General features: G+C 39.3%; 1 protein-coding gene across 7 annotated transcripts in view; it reads right to left on the bottom strand.

Annotated features, from left to right (window-relative positions):
• LOC122840863 (receptor-type tyrosine-protein phosphatase mu-like) overlaps positions 1 to 21972 on the bottom strand; it is a 205059-nt gene that overhangs the window by 116835 nt on the left and 66252 nt on the right. For all 7 annotated transcript variants that reach the window (XM_044133617.1, XM_044133618.1, XM_044133619.1 and 4 more), the window contains exons 6-8: positions 20607 to 20722; positions 18687 to 18861; positions 10496 to 10789 (exon numbers count right to left, since the gene is read on the bottom strand). In XM_044133617.1, the coding sequence (XP_043989552.1) occupies positions 10496 to 10789; positions 18687 to 18861; positions 20607 to 20722 (585 nt within the window). The remainder of the gene's footprint in view (positions 1 to 10495; positions 10790 to 18686; positions 18862 to 20606; positions 20723 to 21972) is intronic.

Below are 21972 nucleotides of genomic sequence, written 5' to 3'. Positions count from 1 at the left end.
ATCACCTATTGCCCTTTCTTAAGTTACTCTAACTCAGAAAAATTTTAGTTGGGATAAATGTTATGTTTTGCAATATCGGGCAAAGAAATGTTGGTTAAAATTATTGGGAAAATCATTCATTCGGTTTTATACAATATATGATCTGTGCTGCAGTGTGCAGTTGTTAAGCACACCATGTAATATTGGTTGAGTTTTCAACAGCAGCCGAGGTTCTTTATGCAATAAAAGGCTTGTTATATTGAATGGCTAAAAATATCTATTTCAAACCCTTTCCACCTCTGTCCAGTTATGAGGATACAAATAAACCTACCAGGTGTCTCTAAAGGGGAATCGAGAGTATGAATTCTCTAAACAAAGAAAAAGAGTTGAACAACCGGTTGAGGAGCTGGTGAAATCAATAGTGCATTTGGCTTCCGCCGATATGCTGTGTGCTAACTGGGATCAGCGGGACAGGTAGACTGTGCCTTGTTCTGTTTCACAATCTGTCATAAAACATGGCCACACACCATCTGTACACGGAGACCTGGCCTTTTTTTTGTTTGTGTTAAGCTTCCTGAGGGAAATGGGCCGTCGTTCTGAGCTTTCAACAGGAAGAGCACAACTCCTCATTTACAGATGGCGACACAATCTCAACAGGACCAGCGGGAGGTTACCGAGGTGATTCTTCAACTTCAGCACGCCGCAGATGGCTCGTGCGCCGTTATCATTTGTCGGCAAAAACCTCTGTGTGTCATCCTCAACTTGGGGTGTTACCCACAGTGTAAATCAAAGCAAGGCTCTTGACTTTGTGAAATGGTTGCTGCATTTTCCGAGCCTCCTACTCGGAGGATATATGAGGTCCGAGATCGTGCCATCTAGGTGGGGGGAATAAATCCTGCCATTTTTTCTGACAGTCATGTCTTTTTATCGAGAAGTAGACAAGGAAATGTTCAAGAGCTGGAGTTATTCAACCAGACTGAATGAGTGCTTGTTGGATGCCTGGGAAAAGGAATTGGACATCTATAATTCAGCAAAAGGATGAAGAAAATCTGTGACAAAAATTACAGCAGATAGGCCATGAATAATTAAACATAGAGAATAGAAATCGCTTAAAGACCTCGAGACGAATTTCAGTTCAAATTTAAAAAACATCTGAAAGAAAGGATGGAGCAAAGTTGTTGTTTATTACCCAATTGGAGCGCAAGGGTTGACATTACAAAAAACCTCAATGATAATTGCTTATGAGGAGCTGAAAAAGAAGCTCGTGAATAATAAAACAAAAGGTTTATGTGGATGTCACCAGGGCATCATAGGAGCTGATATGTTCTCAAAGTCTCACTTCTCTGCCGTTAGGGGAATATATAGATGGAGTGATGGAGGTGAGGGAAATAATTATAATGAAACCACTATAAATGCAGAATTTCTCACAGTCGCCTTTTCAATTCTGTTCAACAGCAGTTGTTTGAAGCCATGTCCTTGAGAAGAACACAATTTGTCTTTTGCCGAGCCAATATCATAGAACACAATTCACCATTCTACTTTGGTCTGGCTGTGATAAAAAGACTTTTATTGTGGTTCTCTCTAACCTTCCTGCACTCCACAAACTCAATCTACCTTGTTTTCTCTGACTGACAAAAGAACACAAATTCAATGGGGCTCAAACCAAGGCTTCTCATTCACCTTGCAACAGACAATTTTTAAAACCCCACTGGTCACATGACTAGCAGCTATTGTGAATGACAGGCCAGTGTTATCTGAGATGGTAAGGTGAAGTGGCTTTTCGTTCACCGCTGAAGCCAAAAATGGTGTTAATGAAGAGTATGCCGGGAAAACAATTACTTTTCCCCGTACAGCCAGAGAAATTTATGTACTCAGTCAACTTATTTACAAATGAGTAACTTTCATAAAATTAGATGTCAAGGAAACCAGCACTTCAGATGTGCAAAAGCTTCAGAAGTCAAGATGAAGATGATCAGTTTGTCACTCCTTACAGAAAATCAAGGTTTTGTTCAGAAATGGGAAATTCTTCTATCTTGTTTGGAGGTGAGTGGATCTTTCTGAGTTGTGGGCTATTAGGATCTTGAACACAAGCTGAATTAAAATGAACATGCAGACTAGTGTGCGCTATTGTAGATATTGTATAGGCTGGTCAACATAAAGCATGATGAACCTAAAAATTAAAGCATTAAGGGAAAGACCATCGCTTTCATTTTCTACCTTTACTTGTGATCATTGATTCTAACTCCTCCTGGTACTCTGGAGATCTAAGTAAAGAACATGACACCAAGTTTGAAAAGTTGTAAGTAGTTTCTTTTTTACAGTGGATTCAGCGCTTGTAGATCCAAACTGAGCCTGGATTACATTGGTCAACAGGCAAAAAAATAAAAATAAATTGTCAGGGGTTGTTCAAGTGTTTTAGGGTAATTTTGTTGTGCTGAATCCAAAAATCCCATTGGTTTTGCTCAATAAGGTCAACTTTCTGAACTGTGGATACAACATGAGCATCAAAAAGCCTTACTTGCTGTCACATATGCATTGGTTTCCTCATAATCTGGGAACAATGAGAGATGAAGACGTAATGTTTGATTTACATGTACTTACCCTTATCAGTGTTTAATATTCAATTTAAGAAATCCAGATTTGTAACATTTAATTAATACACTCTGTTAGAAAACTTTTTTTTTCTCCTAAAACTTCTTTTGGACGAGAAATATTAATGGAAATGAACTAATAATGTCACAAAAATGTAGTTAATTTAGTCAGAAGATCAGATTTCTGTAAATCAATTTAAAATAAGAACCGGACCTGATTGAGAAAAATGGATGCCATTTTTGGGTTCAGCGGTGCAAAATATTCCCAAAAAATATGTTGTTGTAACCCAGTGTTATAGTCACTGCTCTTTTTGGTCATAAGAAGACCATTATGGTGATTTAGGCATGGGTAAGAGTTTTTAATACATCATTTCGTCAAGAGGCAGATTTAGTAAAGAGAAGCCTCAAAACACAATTATTTATAATCAGGGTACATAAAGTAGAATAATAACTTAGGTGGACTGTAAGATCAATGGACCATTTGTGGGTTTTTTATTACTATGTTTTCTTTTACATTGACTAAAAATTTATAGAAATGATATTTAAGTCCTTGAGCTTAATGGAACCCCTTCTGCATCAATGAAAAGATTTTTATCTTATTCATAAAATAGATTCTCTCCATTATACAGAAAAGGTCACAGAATGAAAAGGCCCTACAAAACAAGGTTAGGAAGATAACTTAAGGTTCAACTCTGGGTTTTCAGTTACCTCTGACTAAGGCAGGGGTGGGCACTCCTAGTCCTGGAGGTCCGGTCTCCTGCAACTTTTAGATCTGTCTCTACTTTAACACACCTGAGTCAAATAATAAGGTCATTATCAGGACTCTGGAGAACCTGACTGCACTTAGGAGGTGATTCAGTTGTTAGATTCAGATTTAGATGTTGGACCAGGGAGACATCTAAGAGTTGCAGGACACCGGCCCTCCAGGACCAGGAGTGCCCACCCCTGGACTACGGTGTATGTATCACCATGGTAACTTTAGCTGAAAACTACAACCTCGTGGAGTTAGATATGAAATAACTGCCTTTTGACCAATGACTTAACTTGAAAAAAAAAAAAAAAAGAGTTACACCATTCAGTTCGCTCGGCAGAGCTTTAGTGTTCAACAAAGGTTAAATTTAACCTGCGAATTTGCCACAAATTGTTGAGATGTGAGGTGAAAACTTGCAGCTGCTTTATATAACCTGGTGCAGAGCTCTAACTGTTCTCACGTCAAGTCATTAAATCTTCTGCGCTTTCAAATGGGTTCTTGACATAGTAAGTATATATCGAAAAGAAGTTATTTTTTCTGCAGACTGCAGTTTTAAAAGACCTCTCTGGCAGTTGAACAATGTAAAATAGGAAAAGCATCAATGTAAACGAGTCTTTCTGGCAGGCATGAATTTTTAGGGTTTTAAGGTTTTAAATAGAAAGTCTGTTTTATTGGTATATCTTCAGTAAAAAGGTATTTACATTTTTACAGTTTTCTGCTGGTTCTGCTTTTTTGATAGAAAGCAAGTTTGAGAAGATATCAAACAAGTTTCAATAGGCAGGAACGTTAGCTTCTCCGTCAGCTCTCCCACTTTTCTTCTCAGAATTATTTGATTTCAGATACAGCAAATCAACAAGATATACGTCTGGTCTTTGCTTTTACAGCCTTCAGTGGAGGACTCTTGTCTGCTGTGAGTCATTGTCCTGCTTCATCTCCCAAGTTCACTTAAGGCTAACATCACAACTGATGGCCAGAAATTTATCTTTAGGATTTTTCTTTTTTACACGAGAGAGCAGAGCTGACGATCCAGTTTGATCAATTACAGTGAAATTAGTGTGAAATTCTGTGTTAGTTTTACATTTGGTGTAACAAGACTCTTCATTTAGAATACTTTCCTAAAAATCTTAGGACTTCTTTGACATCTGTGAGACACACATTTGTGTTGTTTTGGGTCAACGGAGGTTTTAAACTTGCAACTCCTTTATGAATGACATTTTTTTTTTGCATATTTTACACAATGCTAAATCTTCAACCCCGTTCTTAGCCGAGTACAAAAAGGAGGCCTGTACATATTTAGCTGTCCTTCTGGGTTCTTTTGTGAAATGCTGACGTAGTCTTGTAGTGATTTTGGTAGGCTGCTGATTTGTGGGAATGTTCCATTACTCTCACTATGGTTTGCAGGAGTTTAGAAACCACTTTATAACACGTTCCAGACTGATGCATGTTGAATTCTTCGTCATATGCAGTGGAATTTCTTCAGATCGGGGGATGATATTTTGCTTTTTGAGATAATTTACTCTACTTTATGTTGTCAAAAATGGACTATTTAAGTGATTTCATGATTTGTCAACAGTGATGGGGTAATCTGACAAATTTAACCATGATTTTCCAAAATGTGGTCAATCCTATTTCATTCAGAATTAGGAAAGGGATCACTTATTATTTCCACGAATGGCCAAAGAGGTTTTAAAAATGTCTTTAGTTAATAAATAAAATCATAAATTAAAAACTAGATTTTCTATTTAGTCTGATTTTCTCTACTGCGATGACGAAAACAAATAAAAATATCAAACAAAAATCTGTGAGTAGGTAAAATCACAGAAATCTAACTAGAAGGCATTTAACTGCACAGCTCATATAATTCTTATTAAACCCCTAACTCATGTAACAACGACGTTTCAATGTAATTCACTTGCTGCATGGGTCAAGGCACAGGTGATAAAAGTAGTAAAAAATAAAAACCTCTGTGAATAATTCTGACATGTAGAGGACAAGCTTTTGTTATTTATTCCATGCAGCTCATGCTCTCCAAAATAATCTCACTTGGGAAACTGAGCTTCTTCTGCAATCTTTACGTTGCCAGAAAGAGATTCCATTCTTATCTGAATCAAAGCAGCTATCACTAATTAACCAGGAAACTAAAATGTAAATAATCAACCACGGCGCTGGGAAAGAAATTGTGCAGCTCCTCCCCATTCTCCACTGTCATACATAAGTGTTTAACAGAGGGATGATCCCTGATTAATGCTGATTCCCCTGTGTTTAATAGCACTCAGTGCAGCAGAGTGGCAAAGTGAAAACAAACAGATGAGACTACTCCCACGAGTTGCCAGGGGCACAGATGGAGAGAACTTATAAATGGAGATGTGCAGTTGGCCGGTGTTGGAGTCTGAGCAGGTGTTTGGACCCAGTATGGACATCGTGTATTGCCATTTTTTAAGCACACGAGTGCCAACGGGAAGGCAGGGGCCAAAAGGTTGAGGATGAGACATAGGACAGACTGTGACAGGCTGTCCTTCTAGAGGTGCAAATGATCGCTCAGCATCGTAATAAGTTCTGTGTAGAAAACAACAGAGCATGTGCAAACCAGTCACGTTACAGCAACAAACTTCGATGTATTTTTTAAAAAAAACATTATGGATGGCATAATTAAGGTAGTGGAAGGTAAGTAATAAAAGGTTTGGCTCATTCTCAATGAAATTCCTCACTAAATACTTTATAGGACCACCTTTTACTGAAGATTTATTTTTAGATATTTTCACACATTCTCAATCAGATTTTGGTCAGAACTTTGTCTTGACCTTTCAAGCATATAAATATAATTTCAAATAAAGCACTGCATATTTCTGGATGTATATTTGGGATCATTGAACTCTTCAGAGGTGAACTTCAGTTCTTCTGCGGTCCCTATGAGGTTTTGTCTTTCATCGTTCTTTCCACTAACTCTACCCAGCTCCCCTGTGCTGTAAAGTAAAGTATTCCCTGCAGCATGATGGTGCCACCACCACATGCTTTACTTTTGGGATGATGCAACAAGATGAGGAGCAATGTTTTCTTTCTCATCGTTAGCATATTTGCAACAACAGAATAGAACATACTGTTAGCACAACACTATGTCTTACTTAATAATTTATAAGACCAATATGCAATTAATTGATTGGGTGATAATAGCATAGTAGCTAATGTGAGCACAAACTTAAAGTTTGAGTAGATTATGGTTAGCCAGCTGCCTCTGCTAGCTAAACATACTAGCATTACCATGCATTTTCCAAATTAAGCTGCAGCATTTTGTCCTTAAAACAGAAGTTACACAATTTCTTTTGAAATTTTCTGTTTGATGAAAATATATCTTAGAAAACCCAGATAAGTTACACTGAAGCCAGCAATTTTAAAGTTACAATATGAATTTTGCTTTTATCACAGATTCAAAATGGATTTTAAACTGAAGACGTGGCATATCTTTCCCCCCACACAGATCTCAACTTGCAGCTCAGACTTCAGAACCGCGGCTGTTTAAGGTATGGTTATCTGTTTTCCCTGTGTGGGTTGGAAATGATCCCTTTATGTGAGATGCTCTGGCAATAATGTTGCTGAAATTCAGAGCACCATGCTGTGATCCTGGGGCACAACCTGATAAAACTGTGTCTTCCTTCAAGCAACACTTACAGAGTTATCAAGGACTCTCAAATGGTAAACAACACTTTCACAAGAACGAAGGCTGGGGTTCGAGGCACCTAAAAATCTGCTGCTAGCACAACAACAAAAAAAAAAAATCATTGGTCAGTGAAGCAGTAAGAGGTGAAAATGATATGTCCTCGGCTTATAAATTTAAATATGAACAGACAAAAGACAAACAGATAAGCAAAATAAAATGCTGGAATCATTCTGAAAACCCTTGAAAGTCACAAATAACCCCCGAAGCAATCACAGAGCCTTGGATATAACATTCTTTGTTGCTCACTGACGCAGTAATGGAAAAGCTTCATGGGAAAGAAAACCTTTCAAGGGTACCCCTTTCTTTCCCTCCTGCCTCTCAACAGTCGGAGGCGTCCTTGCATTATACATTCTCCATTTTGCAGAAGATTGAATTAAAACATCCTTTGTCATCAGAAACATTGCTCATATTGTGAAGTAACCAAAGCGCCACTATGAATAATTATGTGGGAGACAGCGCTCTAAAGTAGCCACGGATTTTCATTAGCGCCTGCAGACAGCAGCACAGGGAGAGGAAGTGGCGGGGGGGAAGCGAGTCTCTGGGTCTGTCCACATCAACGGTGATGTATCGCACAGCCTGGCGAGTCTTAACCGTTCAATTAGGAGCGCCGCTGAGGCCCGGCCTGTCAGAGGCAAAGACCGGCAGAGACCCGGACAAGATCAAGAGCTGCTTCCTCAAACACACTTCAGGAGGCAGGGCCATCAATCTCCCTGACTGTGACCGGCAGGGTGGCAGGGGCAGGACCCCCAGCGACGAGGCGGCCCAGCTCAGAGGGCAGAGCAGGTAGCTTCATTCATCGCTATCAACCAAACTAAAAATGTATGAGCTCATGACCTTCACAGTGGGAAGGAGGGTATGAGGGGAGAAAATTCTCCTTCTCATCAGCATTTCTCTGGACACCAAACAGTATTAGGTGAAGGAAATTGCTGATCCTCCGTTTGTTTTGTCTCACAAGTTGGCATCCGAATCCAGCAGGGGAATTTAGCTGGTTAATGTTGTGGGAAGGACAGCTGGTTCAAAACCATCAGACATCTTCGCACATGTTTGAGTTTGACTCCCCACAGCACAGCAGCAACATAGTGATGCAAAATCTGAGTTGCCAATGTGCTTCATACGTGATCATGATATTATTCTATGTTGCTTCATAAGGATTTCAAATAGCTGACGGTGCTTAGAGGGAAGGAGAAAACCTGGCTCAGCATTTTGGAATGGAGTTTTGTTGATGGATATGCTTTTTGGGATTTTTCTTTTAAAACCATTTATTTATTTGTGTTATTTCTTTTACTTAACCAGGTAAAACCCAATGAGATCCAGATCCCATTTTCAAGAAGGACATGGACAGAGATTTGCAACACAAGGTAGTGACAAATAAACCGACTCGATGTTACAGAAAATTTACTTTAGCAAATAAATTGAAAAAAAAAAGATTAAAAAATGTATTTAAGGATTTAACTAAGTCTTTTGTGATTTTCTTTTAGAATTATTTGAAAGAGAACAAAAAATGACAAATCTTGACAGTCATAGAGAAAAGGACATAAAATAAAGAAGAAACTCTGAGATCCAACTCTGTAGGTTGTAAAACTTTAAATTTCACATTAAACAGGCAAACTAAATGAGAAAACAGGCAGCGTCATGACCTGCTGCAAAAACAAATAAACAAACAAAAAAAAACAAATGAGTTGAATAAAAAGTTTTCAATTTGTTTTAATTCATGCAGAAAATAATTAGTGAAATTAAACATCAGATATGCAGCTTTTGTTAATTTCACACTTCAATAACTCAAATATAGTGCAGATATCCAGTGAACATCTATAATGAGAGTCTTCTTCTCTAATTTTAGTGAGTAAAGCACATCACAACACAGGTGCACGTACTAAACTGCACTGAGCCCTGGATTGTTACGAGTTGCACCACCTGCAGAACCTTGTAGCTTCTTTGCTTTCATATTGGCATTTCTGAAAAACACCATCAAACATAGATGTCACTAGTCAATATTTTTTATAACTGCTGCCTTTGAAAACTCCGCCTGAGGTTAGAGTGATGCAAAAAGAAATTTCCAAGAGGTTGTAAAATTCATCACAGGAAACGGTTGCAGCTGTTAGTTTCAACTTTTATGTTCCTACAACCAAACCGAGACTGGTAAAGAAAAAATACTTGTGTACGTTAAAAAGCCTGAAGGTGGTGAGAATGTTCTAGTTTGGATCTGCAATGATCGGTTTGGGTCTGAAAAACCCGCTTTGATTTCTGGATTCTACAACTTGTGAATGTTTGGAGTAATGATTGGCTGTCAATGGATGGTTTCTATCACAACATGAATTCACCACAAATCATTAATCTAGGTGCCAATAAGCAAATCCACCAATAAATTAGTCCATTGACAATAAGTGTCAATTACATGACACTGATTTGTTTTTGAGAAATTATATAGAGATAAATACAAAGATAAGATAAGATAAGATAAGATAAGATAAGATAAGATAAGATAAGATAAGATAAGATAAGATAAGATAAGATAAGAGTACCGTATTTTTCGGACTATAAGCTGCTACTTTTTTCCCAGGCTTTGAACCATGCGGTTTATAGTCCGGTGCAGCTTTTCTGTGGATTTTCTTCACCCACCAGGGGGCTCTTTAGCAGGAAGTGAATCATAGAAGTTAAACTTGGAAGTCAAAGAAGAAAGCGTTGATTTTAATTTAGAACTAGCACCTGCTAGCAGCAGGCACCACAGAGAAATGTTTTCAAAGTCAAACCCTCATCATGGAAACTGCAATAAGAAGCTCATATGAAGCAGCTTTTAAGTTGAGGACCATCAATCTGGCAGTACAGATCGATAGCTGCTGGCTTGGCGTGAACGAATCCATGGTTCGGCGTTGGAGGTGCAGGGCTGCGTCTTTAATAGCAGATTTATTAAGGACGCAGCTCTCCGCTGCGCCCTTGTGGAAAACCGAGCGCAACGGAGATACCAGTGGCTTATACATTTACCTTTACAGTTTGTTAAAAAAATTTGTGGATGCGGCTTATAGTGAGGTGCGCTCTATAGTCCATAGAAGTCTGACCCCAGACTTCTATGGAGCTGAATTAGTGTCTAAAATAAAAGTAAATTTTGAGGTCAGGCATTGTCCTTCTTTTTAAAATATAGAATATATTTATGCACTGGGTAAAAAAAAAAAAAAGCCATTATGAATCCAGTTTGCAGTTTTCCAATAGTTATGTGTGAGCCACAGCAAGCATCTGGTCAGATAAGAACAGGATTAAATATTTTTGGCCTACATGTTAAACACTTCATGTTTATATTTGATGCATTCAATTTAAGTGTCCTTGATTTCCATTTTTATCTCATAAAAACTCATAGCTCTTATATTTCCAGCTGAGTAGAAAAGATCAACACACATCCTTACACATGTGTTGTATTTTTCATCCACATCAGCAGCTGTTTAAGTGTAAGTGTTGGGTTTCTACCTGCACATTTGGTCCTGGCCCTCAGAGGAGGTCCGGGAGCTCCGGTGCCGCCCTCCAGCGGCCTGGTCAGCAAAACGCTGATCTCGTACTCGGTGTCTGGGTCCAGGTGGCCAATCTTGTGCGTGGTCTTGTCTACGGGCTGCAGGTCGTACATGGTTCCCGACACGGTGCGGTACTCCACCTGCCTGTCGATGATTGGACCGTCTCCGTTGATGGAGTTCGCATTCAGCTGGATCCAAAGGTAGGTGGCTCCAACAGCAGTCAGCTGGGGTGGGGCGATAGGCACCGGAGGCTCTACGGGTCGAAAAAGTTTAACCATCTTAGACTATCAAAAGTTTAGCAGCAGGAAAATGTGCTACTGTAAAACATAATAATGTATTTTCTGCTTTTTGTGAACAGCATAGGCATTTGCAGAAAATGCTGGATAAAAACTTGCAAGAAAACAAGATGAACAAATTCAATGTCTTCTTTTAAACAACCAGATCGACATTCAGTTAAAGCTGACAAAGAATATTTTCTGTTTTTTCCTCAATAATCAAAGTATTTAACAAACCCAAATCAATATTTTCATCTTTATGAATAGAATATCTCAACCACAGCAAGAAATGGCAACTTTAAAAACTAGTCAGACTAGTTCAAAGCTAGTCAGACCTTGGTGGATTCTGTTCCTATTGAACAATTTATTGATCCCAATCAGAACACTCCTATTCAAAGAGCGCAGGCAGTGGACGATTGTACGTGCTTCTTCTCCCATCAATTCAGGAGCTGCTTTAATCTCTCATCTGTGGGGGAATTTTGTAATTCTGTTTAAATGGACTGATGAGAACGTGGAAAACACAAATTCAAGTGTCTTTTTGACAGAGTGAAAAGTAATTAGGGGCTGCACAGTGGCGCAGTTGGTAGAGCTGTTGTCTTGCAGCAAGAAGGTCCTGGGTTCGATTCCCGGCCGGGGATCTTTCTGCATGGAGTTTGCATGTTCTCCCTGTGCATGGTGGGTTCTCTCCGGGTTCTCCGGCTTCCTCCCACAGTCCAAAAACATGACTGTCAGGTTAATTGGTTTCTCTAAATTCTCCCTAGGTGTGAGTGTGTGTGTGAGTGTGTTGTTTGTCTTGTATGTCTTTGTGTTGCCCTGCGACAGACTGGCGACCTGTCCAGGGTGAACCCCGCCTCTCGCCCGGGACGCAGCTGGAGAGGAACCAGCAACCCTCCCGACCCCATTAGGGAAGAAGGGTGTTCAGATAATGGATGGATGGATGGATGAAAAGTAACAATTGCTTTTCTGAAGTCTGCATACATGTAGCAAAGGCTAACCTACGATAAGGATTTTGCTTGCTTTTACCTTTCAAAAGGAGTTACATTACACATTAATATCTAACAGATTATTATGATACAGTGGAATACAACTATATGCATTTTTAGTGCTTACCGAAGTACAGTCATCCTGAACAAAGTAAAATCAGTGTCATCTATTTATCTTTGGAAAAGAAAGTACTTTAATTGCACGTAAGTCACAAAACATAAACCCAGTTTGCTTAATAAAAAGATAAAAACAAAATGTATTTTCTGGAGGCAGAAAACGTTAGGACACCTTAGCGTCTAATAGCTAGTGGTCGTTACATTTCGGGTTAAATCCTGAGACACTCCTCACTCTAAGCTGGCAGGCGTTAGAGGGGCTTCCTGTATGTAGCTTTTAGTCACCACATTGCATCCGTGCTAAACCTATTTAAAGGAGAAGTCCAAATCAAGCCAACTCTAATATCTCAGACTTATTGCCAGAAGACTTCAGGCTCACCCTTTGGTGAAAGGCTGGAGAACTGTCAAAGAGAAATATTAATGTTTAACTTTCAAGTCAAACCGATGGTCTTCTACTCTCAGGTAAGTATCAAGTCTTTTGGGAACAGGTCTAACTCATGTTTAAGTCAAATGGTTAATTAATATTTTTCACCCAAAGTCCAAGTTAGAAAGAAACACAAATCCAGGTCAAACATCAAATAAATCACCCAAAGTTTAAGTTATATTTCAAATCTTTCAAGAGCTAGTCTAAAATGTTCACCCCGAACCCAAATATTTACATGTTTTAACAGTAAATAAGAGTGATATTTGTGTATTTATAATGAAAGAGGAATCCCAGGACTGGTTAACCACTTGTTTATGCCTGTTTATAATTAATTAAACAGGAAGTGCTCTTATTGAGAAGAGCCTGATGTTTCTTTCAATGACTTTGCTAATACCCATTAATCTCTGTGTTAAAATGGTCTTTTCCCTACATTATAATGCTCTGCATACAGTCTGGAAGCTTTTTTCTCTCTCCTACCCATAAAAGTAAAAACCTAATAGAAAACCATGTGCTAAATTTGCATTTAAGACTCGATCAACTCAGGTTATTCTTAAACAACCTGAGTTGATCGCTGTAGTTTAGTTTAGGAGACATTTGTCTGTTTATCATTATGCAGCCACAGGTGAACTTGGCAAATATGTTATGAACCATTCATAGCCCAGACTGAGCAAATGTACTTAATACATAAAACACATACACACAATCAGCAGTCTGTGGTTTATATGTTGGCTTGTTTTCACATCATATGCAAGAGATAAAAATCGTTGATGAGGCTCCAGTCCTTGACCTCGACTCTCAGTCAAGTCTCGAAGGTTTAGATTGCAACAGTTTAAAATAAAAAAAACTTTATCTGTAGAATGTTTATGGATGGAAAAGCAAACATGTGGCTATATCTTTGCAATATTTATTCATTACACGCCAACTATAGGTCAGTGTCAGACTCAAGTGTTGCAACAATCCATGTTTTGCAAACTTAGCTGTGCAAGCTCACAAAATGAAAGACCCTCACACAGTGGTCGAGAAGTATGCAATTAAAAGAGAACACTTCTCTGTGGTGAAATATTAGAAGCATTTTTACTATGTCTATTTTACTGTTGTCAAATAAAGGTAATGGTGAAAATATTGGCATACAGGAATCAATTTACTGTCCCTCTTCACCTCCAGTGAGACTATTTCGATTGTTGAAAGAAAAACATTCTTTACAGGAACTTCTTTGCTTTCTGTAGAAGTTGGAGCTCACCGACAACCTTGAATGTGACCTTTTCTTTTTTATGTCACCAATATTTGTCTAATCTTGGATAAACCTTGTGCCATTTCTAGTTTAATGAGGTTTCTTGAAATGTCAGGCTAATTATTTCTACCTTAGAATAGATATAAAGATTTTAGCATTTCAGTTTTTTTTCATACACTGTAGCCAGGTAAGAGAATATGGCTCTAACATTTACAAGATTGTTGATAAAATCTCCTGAGAGACAATATTAATGTAATAAGGGTTCAGCTTCCTTCGTTTCCAATAAAAAGGCATTCACTGAAATCCTAGCATCTAGCACTGTCAAATGCTAACAGTTGAACACCTGGTTGGTAACAACAAAAAGCTCAAAAATAACAGAAACTCCGCATTAGTTGAGATTTTTGTTCATAGGATGAGAAACCCATAATTTTAGGTCCTTCTTTAGCAGATGGTTTCCTCACAGGACCTCTGAGTCAAGACTGGAAACTCCTGCTAATCCGAGCCTTCAGTGTTTCCTGCAAACATCACCTAAAGCGAACCAGTTAATCCCCATGGTCTTCCTCTACAGTTCCATGCAGCACATCGGTCTCCATGTTGGAGCCAGACAAGACAATACAGTGACCTGAAATCTGAGTTCAAACACTGGCGAGTTCTGATGTGCTTTCATGGTCTGGTACGTCTTAAAAGGGGTTTAACATAGTTAGGCAAAAAAAACATTTAGATCAATTTAAGCGACAGAAAACAACGGGTCACATAGAGGTCAAGTATAACTTAGAAACATTAGAGCATAATTCAGGGAACAATTAAGATGGATCAGGAAAACAACATATTTCTAGATCAAGTAAGCGAGTGCGATGACTCACTTGGCAGATTTTACTGGAACATTTGCCGTCATGCTCCTGAAAGCAAAGCATGTTATGATGCAGGAGACCAAATGGCCAAGGTGTTTTGCTGCTGACTCAATCATGACTAGTTTATCGAGAAATTATTGAAATGATTTATAAGAACCACTACATCCAGTTCCTCAGAAATCCACTTAAAATTGTGTGACACTTCCAAGTAGTGCATCGTTTGGAAGTGGAAATAAAATACGTTTTTGAACCTTTTGCTAAAAACACTCAAGTGTGTATTAATTTATTTCAATTCAGCCATTTTAATAGTTTTGCAATTACCTTCAGCAGCAAAATTATAATGGGGCTTTCATGGTCATGGCAAAGCTAAATAAAGCCCATTTTTAGAAGGTTTGTGCGCATCAGTGAACAAAACAGCACGATGAAGATCAAGGATCACAGTTGACAAGCAAAATAAAATTCCAAGCTCAAAAAGGAAAACAATATAACTACCAAAAATGTGGAAATTTTATTATTTTTTTAAATAAGAAAGTCACACAACACAGTTTCCATTTTTTGGATCAATACTTTAGAGATCCATTTTCTACAAAAGCTAGACTACTTTGTTAATTTTGTAGAAGTCATGTAGGCTTAGTATCTCACTGCAGAGCACTTCAGACTAGGACAAAAGTTCACATTTAAATAGGACAGTTACCCTGAACACCCAGACAGAACTACACTGAATAGATTTGAACCAAAGCACATTCATGGGTTAGAGTGGCCTAGTCCAGTAACAACCACAAGAAGATATTGATTCACAAAAGCCACAGCTTCTCACTTTGATGAAATAATTCCTGTAGGTGCACTAATCCTCTGTTCAGTCATAGCAGATGCGCCTCAAATAACAGATTACAAGAGTGAAAAACACTCAAGTTCTGGAAGACTTCATTAGCAACTCGCTTCCTAATGCTCGAGCTTCATGCAGCAGGGCCCCTGAAAGGTCTTCAGAGCCAGCTAGTCGCTCGCTGGAAGTGGTTGACGGTGCACAGATGACAGCGGTAAACGTGCCCAATGGTCTGAGAGCAGCTGCTGTCATGATTTTGTCCAGACGGGCAAACGGCCTGGCGACAGCTGCGTCTTGGCCTTCCACAGCATCTGCTGGCCGCAGCAGATTCTCACGCCCTGACATCATCACACACCCACAACTACACCGGGAAAAACTCGACGTCAACCTAAACTAACAATAACTGCCATTATTTTATTACTATCTATATTTTTAATATTCAACAATTCAGTGTTTTACAAGTGTAACTAGAAAAATTTTACTTAATTACATTAACTGGAGTAACTTGTACTTTTATGAGTATTTTTGCTAAGCTGTGCTTTTTACTTTTACTTGAATAATTTCATTGTGAGGTATTTCAACTCTTACTTGAGTACAACTTCTGGATTCTCTACCCACAGTGAGTAACTTCTCTACTGAAACACACACCTGCAGAAGCTGATCTGGAAAAAAAAAAAATCTATATTTTGCCTGATCTTTTTTTTTTGTTACTTATATGAATTATTGCTATTTTCATCTTGGAAATACCAAACTTTCCATTTTACTTTATATTTTAGTTCATCTGATTTGAATTTTTAAATATGAAATGATTGATAATTTGATCAGTAACTCAGTGCTAGACTTTTTACTAAATACGTTTTACTCGAAAATGTCATCAATGGAGTTTTGACTGGCAAATGCTCTAAAACGTATGGTCAGCTATGCACAGGAAAGCATCACAAAACAAAATCTCAGCCACTAAACCTAAATTCAGTGAACTAAAGAGAACAGAGAATAATAGAGGACCCTGGTCAAAGGTCAAAGATCCAAATCTCTGCTGTAATCTTGCAAAATGTTCCAGGAGAAGACAGAATACTGTCTGCTTGATAAAAGGGAGAACTACAAAGTAACAAGCAGTGGTGCCAACAGCTTTGGTACATACAGAGAAAAAAACTATTCCTTTTTCATGTGGGATTTATGGATTGTCTGTTATAAGCTGATTAATCAACTAATCATCTGAGAGCTGCACATACTTCAAACACTTGAACGTGCAAACCCCCAACCTAAATTTTCTTTCTACTAACTGGAAAGGATTAACAAGCATTGCCACTCAGCTCCGTTGTTAAATGAGTTAGAATGCACTGTTTATGAATCCGCCTATGTTTCTCCCATTACATGCACTGAGCCTCTCTTGTTAAGATGCCAGAGATCCTCATTATGTTGCACACTTTCCTAATTGGGATGGTAAAGAATTGATCTGCCACCTGATATAAGAAGAGGTGGTCACAGGAAAATGAAGGGCTAGCCTAACTGAACAGAGATGGTTTTCTTTGGTGGCTATTCTCATTAGTGCCGACACATCTGCAACCTTCACATCCTTGAGCCGTAAAGCGTGACCCAGAATACAACGCCTGAGCTCAGTAAGAGCTCCAGGTGATTCCAACCAGGGCAGAGAAAAGGAGTCAGCTCCAAGCCGGGGCAGTAATTATCCTCCTTTCAAAACCATGGGCCGCTCTGCAGGAGATCTCATCAAAACGGAGGCGAGCGGGCAGAAAGACGGGCCTGCACCGGGACCGGTCTGCACAGCACTCTGGAAATACACGCAGCACGCACGGGTGCATAAATCGGACAGAATGCTGGCAGGAAACGCAGGCGTGATTATCTGGGATAATCAAGCATTCAACGTCGTTCTGTTGAAGGAAAAGGCAGCGTATGGCACAGAGGGCCGGGGATGTGTGACTGCAGCGGGGGTCATAATCCACAGAGTCGCTTCCACGGTCACCCCTCCAAAAATGAGCGTTGGACGCAGGGAAACACACATTTAAGAAGGATTTACAACTCACTCCTGCTTGTTTTATGACTTGTACAATAAGAGGAGAGATCAGATTTTATGTCTGACACTTAAGAGTGTGAAAATGTCTTTTATCCTCCTCGAATGAGTCAAAGTCACTGAGATGTGAAATTGGCATAGAATTTAAATTTAAATGGGGATGGATTACAAGAATTAACAAGGAGAGGGAGTTTTACATATTTCTGACTCGACAATTTTACACCTAACAGGTTTGCCTTGTATTTATCAAGTAATGGATTGAAAGCAGAGATCAGCAAAACCACTGCTGTCTAGTGGGGATGTGTAAGTGATTTAGCTGCTGTGTTTATGCACAAGTGTGATTCCGAGAGCCTCCGGTGTGTCAGTAAATTTTCTTTGAGTACGCCACTGAAACCCACTGATACACTCAGGCAAGGAGACTTTATCTTCTTTTTACGCTTTGCTGTGTCTGTGCTGGGCCATTCCCGCATGATTGACAGACCTCGATCCTGGACGGGCAGGATTAAACCTATCAATCACTTAAAGCTCAGAGACAAAAAAAAATTGAGGAATAAAAAAAAAATCCGGGCAGTAAATTCAATTGAGAGCACCAGGGAGAAAATTGAGGTGAAGAAATATAGAGGGCCATTACCGGGCTATAGGGCTGCAGGAAAGAGGGGCCTTGCAAGATTTAGCTTCAGACGACTCCATAAATTCATATCAAATGACTGCAGGAGTGAAATATCTGAGAGGTTACTGTAAACCCTGCTGCCTCCTGCCTTTCTGGTCTTTTTAGGTGGAATTACATTCAGTCAAGGGCAGCCTTTATAGGAGAAGTATTAAAGTCATGCAGACAACAAATCAGCCTAAACAGCTTGTGTTTTCAGAGTGGCATTAGAGGACATTTTCACTAAAAGACATGCTGCATTTTCTATTTGTCTTTTGTTATCATCCACGAAGGTCATGGGGACGGGAACCACTCCAGCCTTTGGACTTGGGACTTTTCATATCCAGAAACCTTTTGTATTCCTGCCCACGTCAGCCCAGCAGCAGCATTTTAAGAGTTAGATGAAACAAACTCTTAGTTACCCCAAATTATAGCAACTTTCTCAAAACAAGCTGGCCTCTCAGAGTAATAAATGTACTGTTCTGTTTATATGATGGCCGTCTGCAGCTACATAAAGCTTGGATAAGAGAGAAAAGATCATAAAGGTTAAACATTTTAATTAACCTGCACATAGGAGTCATCTTAATATTCACTATATTCTTTACAAGCATCAATGGAAAGCTTTACGTCATGCCTAAGACTTATTACATCTTATCAAGAACACCTGAAAGTTAGATTTTGCTATCCAATGACGCTGTTTCGTATGCGTCATTTTAGAGAGACAGCTGCCACAATACTAAACAACAATAGTCAGTGTTTTGGACAAACACTCACGTTTTATGGTTAGTTCACCATAATTGGACACTCCAACACCTTTGTCTGAGTGGACAATGCAGCGGTAGCGGCCCGAGTCGCCCTTGGTCGTGTTCTCCACATCAAAAGTGCCAATGAAGCGGCGGTTGTTCCAAGGTTTAGTGGCTTTCATCGGGGCCTCCCGTCCACCGATGCCCTGTTTGGAACACAGACACACACACATTTGAGACTTGGGAATGGAAAGGTTCAATAAGCAAATTGGCCTGACCTTGTGTGTGTGAGTGTGTGTGTTTTAGAAACTCCAGTTCGGCGTACTTGTTGTCAACTCGTCTGTTTGCATCCTGTCGTTCCCATCGCTGGCTGATTAGAGGAGCACATTTATCACACAGGAGTGCACCCACGCACACACACACACACGCACGCACACACACACTAACAGTGGGCTCCTCCCCAGCTGTCACCCCTCACAGCAGGCAGATGGGGGACATTTGTTCATTAGAAATATTTCTTCATTACTGTCATCGGGGGACTTCACTTAATGTTTGTTTTCCAGCTCCTGTGCTAATGAGGATGTGTTTGTTAAAATGATGGAGTACCTGGCAGAGGACCTTTACTCGGCGTCACGCTCGCACCGATCACACGTGTGACAGTGTGCTTAACAGCCCAGCCAGCTCGGGTTATGTTTGCCAGATGCACTACCTTTGCTGCTCAGAACAAGGTCAACGCAAGAGTGCTGCACAGCTCCGTGCCAGATATAGCATGCCGTATCCACATGGAGTCGACATCTATGTAGGTTAAGACTGTACTGCGGTGAACTGAAACAACTGTAATCCCCTGCCTTGCAGCTGCAGCACCTCAAACACACAGGGGCAAAAGAAAGCAGCAAAGGCTTTATTTTGGAATGATGCTGCAGTAAGTAAGAAAAGCAACTTGTGTTATCTGAAAGTTCATCCTAGAAGAGGCTGTGAGGCTTGGAAATCAATGTCTGGACCCAGGTTAGGCCAAAACCAAAACAAAATTCTGCACTTCCCACCAACACACAACCAGAGGCCCCAGCTGCATCATTCAGGACAAATGTTCTTACAGATACACTGAGAAATCTACTGTTGACTAGAATCAGACAATTTCAGCTTCATTGGCCAGTCAGTAACTCAACGTTCCAACCTTTTTCTGATCAGTTAACACAGCACACATCATTGCTCGGATGTTACACTTACAATAACACTTTTCACTCTGGAAGTGGTTACCTTGGAAAGACGGCTGAAAGTGGTTTTCAGAGTTGAACTCAGGGAAAGCAAATAAATGTAGAAAGCTATATATATATATATATATATATATATATATATATATTCTACAATTTGTTGCGACATCTTTGTGGTTTATTCTAGTTGTGACTAAAAGCAGGAAACAAGAAAGCTGGAAAAAAGACAGGTAATTTATCACGTAATTTAGCTTTCACCCTCCTTCATCTGGAAATGTTGGGTTACTGGAGATCTCCTGGCTAAGCTAAAGTTATACATTCTGTAGGAAATACAAAGATACAAAGCAGCCTGCTCTAATTATTTCGATGAGAATTTGAAGACAAATCATCATATCAACTCAGTAATTCCTTTATTAAAGGTAAATGCACAACCTTATATTACTCCAGTGGTTTTCTCGTATGTGCATCAGGGCATCATCTCTGATTATTTAATAAATATTTAAAGAATGTTCAAAGCAGGAAGGGAAATAATATTTTGAGTGCTGCTCTCATATAATCTTATAAAGACATTGGAGCTGGTCAAAACAGGCTTGGACATAACAAAGCTTTACAAAAGCAACTCAAACATATAACTCGTCCTGAATTACAAGACTAGAGATTTAAATGTGTAGGTTAAGTAGTTTGAAATCTAAATAATCTACTTGTAGCGGTGAGCGTATGATGTCATCTTCATCTCTTACCTGTAGCCATAAGCGAAAGTTGTCTCTCTTGCGTCCATTCACAGTGCAGTGGAAAGATGCAGTCTGTCCAGCATTGACTTCCACTCCCTTTATAGTCAGAAAGTGTGGTGTATTCACTAAAAAAAAAAAAAAAAAGAGAAACACTTCTGTAACATAAGACTTCACAAAGAGAGAAGTTTATCTCGTAAATAAAAGATGTGACATTTTATGAGACTTGAGTGCCATAAGTGCAGGTTAAGATCAATTAATCGTCTTGGTCCAATTCAAGCAACTGAAATCTGCAGGTAGGATTCATATGAAAAACTGGAAGTCTGAGTAAATAACTCTCAAAGGCCTTGAAATGTTGAAGGCTGGCGGCTCTTTGTGAGAAACATTCCACCAAAATTCTTTAAAAATTAATAACCAGAGGCTCATCTTGAATCAATAAAAAAACTCTGGTTCCCGATGTCTCTCCTTTGTATTCTTCCTGCGATCTAGGCCATTTCTCAATAAGCACTATTCTCTCCAATTTGAGCTCATTATCAGTGTGTTCGCAGATTGAGAAGGACCACAAAAAGTTACTTATTTAGAACATTTTTTAATAAGTACTGCTGTTCGCATAGAAAAATAGGGCAATTCAGTGGAACGACCTTGATTCGAAACATAACCAAATCTCTAAAGACTTGGCAAAAGCTAATTCTATCACTTTCATCATCAACACTCACTTCTTGATAATATTTTATGACCTTTCTGTTAAACCACTCTGTCTTTAAAATATGTTCTCCCAATTCATCTGGTACCAGATCTATTTTTCCATCCCTTCTTTAATGATGGCAGGTTGGGGAGACCACCCAAAGGCACAATAACACCTCTGAGCTGGCGGTCGTATAAATAGAAAACGAATTGACCAGGCTTTTACCGAGAAGTCGCTCTCATCACTTTGCTTATCACTCAAAGGAGCCCCACTGCCATTGAGTAGATTATTGATCCTCTCGCACTTACACATTTAAACACCGACCACGTCGTCGCAAGGACTCATTGATTTGCCCAAATACATTCATATGCTGCACGTTTGGCTGTAAAAATCCATCTTATTGACATAACATTTGTAGGAATTCAGCTGCTTTCAGATGGTGAGCAGGTCATTAGTGACCGACAACCGGAGCCTGATACTTTGGCTACCATGGGCGGAGCAAAGCAAGAATCAATTGATGAGAACCAATGTGGTATTGATTCAGACGTTGTGTGGAAACCTTTCAGTTTTTACTTGAGTGGTTTGGAGTTGCAGAGACTAACAGAAGTTTCTGCACACAGAAACATGAAGAAACTCCCAAAGGCTGAAGAGGGAAAACTGTGAGTGTATGCTTTATAGAACAGAACTTTCAGC

This window comes from Gambusia affinis, linkage group LG12 (assembly GCF_019740435.1).
Source record: "Gambusia affinis linkage group LG12, SWU_Gaff_1.0, whole genome shotgun sequence".
NCBI classification, from domain to species: domain Eukaryota; kingdom Metazoa; phylum Chordata; class Actinopteri; order Cyprinodontiformes; family Poeciliidae; genus Gambusia; species Gambusia affinis.
Note: the sequence above shows the minus strand (reverse complement) of the source record. Positions and strands in the feature narration are given on the sequence as shown.